The sequence below is a fragment of the Morone saxatilis genome, unplaced genomic scaffold (genome assembly GCF_004916995.1).
Source record: "Morone saxatilis isolate NCDOM2014 unplaced genomic scaffold, NCSU_SB_2.0 Contig2, whole genome shotgun sequence".
Taxonomy (NCBI): domain Eukaryota; kingdom Metazoa; phylum Chordata; class Actinopteri; family Moronidae; genus Morone; species Morone saxatilis.
The window spans coordinates 4,652,819-4,658,415 of NW_023339762.1; the positions used below are offsets into that span (position 1 = coordinate 4,652,819).

The 5,597-nt window shown below is 37.2% G+C and overlaps 1 protein-coding gene across 1 annotated transcript in view; it reads left to right on the forward strand.

Annotated features, from left to right (window-relative positions):
• ldhd (lactate dehydrogenase D) overlaps window positions 1-4,554 on the forward strand; it is a 19,226-nt gene extending 14,672 nt beyond the window's left edge. Inside the window, exons 9-11 of the mRNA XM_035664638.1 lie at window positions 623-713; window positions 1,921-2,032; window positions 3,262-4,554. Of these exons, the coding sequence (XP_035520531.1) occupies window positions 623-713; window positions 1,921-2,032; window positions 3,262-3,442 (384 nt within the window). The 3' untranslated portion in view covers window positions 3,443-4,554. The remainder of the gene's footprint in view (window positions 1-622; window positions 714-1,920; window positions 2,033-3,261) is intronic.
• The last annotated feature ends 1,043 nt before the right edge of the window (window positions 4,555-5,597 follow it).

The window sequence follows — 5,597 nt, forward strand, 5'->3', positions numbered from 1 at the left end:
AAATGTTAAGTAACACAAACTCAATTTTTTAATTAAACATATTCTTGATTAAGCAGCTTTTATTAGTAGTTTTAAGTGACACTAACTTATTTTGGAAGTTGCAGAAACATTCCTGATTCCTGAAGTACTTTTTACTAGATATTTTGTTTTCACTGTACAAATAAAAAGTCAGATTAAAATGACTAAAGCTAATTAATCAATAATTTTAAGTTTTTTTAACTTACAAAGTTCAGTTACATTCACTTGTTTTTTTCAGTTTCAACAATTTTTCATTTAAATGAATTTACCTGGTTTTACAGTGCAGCTGGCATTATCATATTTATTACCACTTACCTCAATGCTACTCTCCTCTGTGACTGCTGTGTTGAAAACTCAATACTATTAAATACTATTAGAGTTTAAGGTACAGGGTTACTGGATGCTGCTTAAATGTGTTGTAATGTGAACAACTGACTAGTTAATTAGTCCTCTGGTTGAAAGGCTACACCGACACCATCACCATTGTGAGGCAGTTTAATGTCTCACTATATTAAAGCTTTAAATCCTAGTGATTGCAAAAGACAACCACTTCCAATACTGTGACCTTATCTTCCTTGTGTATGTGTGTGTGTTTGTCCCACAGGCCTACGCTACAGATGTGTGTGTCCCTCTGTCTCGACTGCCTCAGATCATAGTGGAGACAAAGGAGGACCTGATTGAGAACAGACTTACAGGTAAGTACACGAAATAGAACAATTTTAAAGCAATCAAAAACACGTACCTGTAGCGCAATTCATCCATCTGGATTGTTTCGGTGAGAGTTGCTGAGTTTTAGAGATTTGAAGATTTGAAGATTTGGATCTTCCTTCTCTCTGATATATTGGAACCAGATGGCACTCGGCTTGTGGGGCTCAAAGCACCAAAAAAGTACATTTGGAAAACACAAGCAATGTCTCTTTGCAGAAATCATGACCTAGTTATAATCCACAGCCTATAACCACAGCTCCTAATGGTATTTGAAAGAATCCAAGCAATCAGAGCCTCTACTAATGCAGTGTCAGTTACTACTCTTGTACGCTGCGCAGCCTGAGGCGCTCTGCCCTGGGGCCGCGGAGTGCTGGAGGGTTGTCTTCGAGAAGATGGGTCATGGTGAGAGGGAATGTGGTCTTGGCAAGGCTCATGCACTGATCGTGTGTGTGGAAGTTACATACTGCAGCTTTGCTATTTTTTTAAAGTAATTTAGGGGGTCAGATATGATGCAGAGAATTTAATGTGCTGTTACAAATGTGATTATTAAGAAAATACTATGTCCCTGCACAGAAAGGTGCAGCTTAATGTAAAATGTAACTCTAGCTTATATATCTGACACAGGCATAACAACAGTGTATAAACCCAGCAGGTGAAGTGGCAGCCTTATGACTGAACGTAAAAGTAACATGACATACTGCTGTTTTCCACGATATCTACTCATTACTTGTTAGGAAAACATAATTTCAACCGGTACCTTTTTTGGTACTTTATGCTTTATACTACTTTATAAGTCAAAACTCACCTTACTACCACAGTGCTGTAATATTTCCCTGTAACCAGTATGCTATTCACACACTATTGGTTTCATAGTAAGGGTTTGGACATAATAAAAAATCTCACATAACATAATTCAGCACTGAATAATTTAATGTGAATTAAAACTCGGTAGTACAGACGTGATTCGTAATTCAAAATTGCAAATTAAATTGCATTCTGCGTGATGTTAAAAGGGGGAAAATGTGCTATTTCTTCTTTGCAAAACATAAGACCAAGCAATGGAGACAGCAGCTGCACTAACACAAAGTACAAAAGCAGCACTGATGCCTCATGAGAGAAGGGCTTATAATAAGCAAGTAAAACAGCAATGATATTGTATGTTTTTAGTTAAATGCTATCTTCTTGTACCTTCAGGTCCCATAGCTGGTCATGTGGGTGATGGTAACTTTCACTGTCTGATGGTGGTGGACCCCAGTGACCCAGAGGAGCTGCACAGGGTCCACCTGTTCACAGAGAGACTGGCCAGGTAAAGGGAATCACACCTGTCCCTTACTCACAAATCCACCACCAGACGGGACTTTTCTCCATGTGGATACCTCATGAACTAATGCTAAAAAGGGATCCTGTTCAAGAATACGCTCATGCTTACTTGACACATTTACTGTACAGTAATTTACTCAACATTCGGGAAAAGTCAAGATTTTAATGTACTGAAATCTATTTATGTTAAACTGAATCTTATCATAACAGCACTAATCTTTTAAGGATGGTTAAAGGACGTATGCTCCAAGCTTCAGTAAATGTTCTGCCCTGAAGCCAACCAGACCTTACTGCTCCCTTTTAGCAACCTTCCTTGTTATCTTCTCTGTCGTTCACTCTTCAACTCCTTTCTCTTGTCCCTAATCCTCCGCACACTTCGCCTAATCCCTTTTACTCTTCTCGCCCACCTTCAGCCAAATTCACCTCTGTGTGTCATAAATGGTGAATTCAGCTAAATCTGTTCAGTTTCTCTAAATCTGTTTTGTAAGCCTGTAAAAACCACTGGTTTACCAGGGTCAGTCGCGGATCCTAAAGGGTAATGGGTAGGTGGAAGCCACAGATACACATAACAGTAATAATGGCAAATAGATTTCTCCCCCATGGAAACTGAGAGGGGAAGACTCTGAGAGGTGGATGCTGTATTGGATTGGGGGCTGATAAATACACAGTTGTAGATTTGTATTAACATACATTAAATCTGCAGTAGGTAAATTCTATAAAAATAAATGTAACTCCTTTAACTAACTATACTTTAAGAATTCCTAATATGTCCATAGAAACATATAACTCTATCTGTAACTGTATCCACCAAATGACATCAGAGAAACATATTTTTAAGATAAAACTGCTTGATTCAGTGTTTAAGAAGAGGTTTTAGCGAAAGAAGGAAACCTACCATGAAAAGCCGAATGCAATGAAAACAACTCCTATGCTTCTTCACAACATTGTCAAATGTTGTCTTTTATTATTGTTTTCATGTGAGAGAACTCCTAGCACCAGAAATGACGTGTTTAAGTCAAAGTATTCACATTAAGATATTAATTTAAAAAATGGTTTAAATTAGGCATGAGTTTGGTGTAGTGAAGGTCAAGTTACAGATCACTCTCAATATTGTAGTATTATTAGCTTTGGTTTTAATGATTATTGTTCTATAAAAATATTGTGATATCAGTAAGATTTTTAGCAGTAAAACAATGTGGTTTGTGTTCTGTGCAGGCGAGCCCTGGCCATGGACGGGACCTGTACAGGGGAGCACGGAGTGGGTTTAGGGAAGAGAGCACTGCTGCGTGAGGAGATGGGACACATGGCTATCCAGGTCATGCAGAGTCTCAAGGATGCCCTCGACCCAAAGAACCTGATGAATCCTAGGAAAATTCTGCAGCCTAGAGAACTATAAAACGTATTTGAGTCTGAAGGAAAGTCACTAAATAGAGAGTCTCATCACAATCTGCTCACTGTTAATGGCTTAATCAGACTGAATGTCAGAATGAAATGGCTTTTTTAATGTATTGCATATAAAGTGTTTCCTGTTACCAGACAGGGATAACTCAAAAGTCAAAATAAAAACATATCAAATGGAAGAAACTTTTATTTTGAAGGGGTTGTCGTGTGTTAAAATGGAGATTGTTTTGCCAACTGACCTCATAGCCAAATACAAAGCCTATTTCTTTAAAGCAGTGGTTCCCAAACTGACCCCCCTGACTTATTATGACAATGAACCCAAACAATGAACGCAATAACTGCAGGACATTTGTGTAAAACAAGCAATTTTGAGGAATTGTGAACAGATTATTTCCTGTCGATATTACAGCAGAGATAGGTTTTCCTTATGCACTGCATACACACTTCTTTAGGCTTCTTTTTTTGTTTGACAAATTTAGTGTTTTCTTCTCTCTGACACTTGGCCATTGTTCTATGAGCTCTTTGATTGTGTGACTAAGATATAGGCCTACTACAGTGTATATTTGTAAGTTATCTTACACCCCTTAAAATTTAGAAGGCTTCATCACCCCCTGTGAAGCTTTGGCGACCCCCAGGTTGGGAACCACTGCTTTAAACAATCAGTAATTGAATCCTTTGCCAATGACTGATTTTGCGCTTTTTAAAGAAAAGTTTTGTTTTGAAAATTGATTATTGTGTTGAATCTCAATCTTTTGTTGCTTTTGTTTCTGCACATCTTGATAACTATTTGATATCCAGCACAAAATGCTAATTCTTTGGCCGATTTGTTACTTTTCCCTGATTGTAAATTGAATATCTTTGGGTGTTTGGACAGATGAAACAAACAATTTGAAGATTAAAACAATTAAAAGATTAACGGAAAATAATAATCATTAGTTGGTGCCTTGGTATATGAATGTAACGTGTGACATATAGTATTTAGAGATTTGAAAACTATGACATACTGTCGAATAACTACATGACACATACTGCATGTGACACAATCTGCATGAAAGCCCCCAGTAGCAGAGAAAAAAATAAAGAATATTTCTGGATGGTTGTGAGACATCACTGTTTTTTCTTTTGCAATACACATTTCAGAGTGATTTGGCTCTTTCTGATGGGGACACTCAAATAAACTGCTTTCACATCATGGACATTGACAGAGCAGGGCAACACAGTGTTCTGACTGTAGGTTTGTATCCTCTTTCCTGTAATACTCTGCTCCACCACAGAGTGTCAGCAGTGCATCCCCTCAGCTCACTGGGGACAGACTGTGAGACAAAGTGTGTCTTAATAATAAAATGCTCCTTTCTGCCATAGCAGGCCTGTAAATATTGTTATCACATCTTTCAGCCATTCACTGAACAGCTTCCAGCACCTGTGTTTATCAGTTTAAAGAGTTGGATGCTCTCCCTTTTTAGCGTTTTGTTGTTGCAATAGCTCCTTTCTGGGGTATCGCTGTCACATGTACAGCATGACTGATTGACAATGGCCTTTTTTGTCAGCTGTTTGCACTCAGGGCTGCAGCTACTATTGAGGGCACCAAGGACATGTCCTCATTTAAATTCCTGTGAATTTTTAAGGTTTGACATGAAGTGCAGTTTAGAGTCTAGCATTACACATGTATTGTACTTGTTTTTAAAGGCCTGTCCTGATATTTTTAGACTAATATTTAAAAATGTTGCCTGTTAATCAAAATAAAAGATAGCTATCTAATCTACACCATAATTATAAAATAAAAATCTGGCAATGTAGAAAAGGCTTTAAAACAACATTTAGACCGTAATATAGGGAGAGCAGGCTAAATAAAGTGAAATAAATACATAAAATGTGAATTTTTGTGTTTTTCTTTGTTAAATATATATGGGTGAGTATGGATGTGGATAAGTATGGAGTTTGGTTCAAAATCTACATTTTGTTCTAGTAAGTTATCCTTTATAAAGTGTTTATAAGCTGTAACTAAGAATGCTTTAAACCATTATTAATATAATAATAATAATAATAATAATAATAATAATAATAATATGTCTCCTACTTCACTGTAAAGTCCATTCTCAGTGGATGTGCACTGGTGGCTTCAAGTTTCTACAGTCCCTGACAAAAGTCTT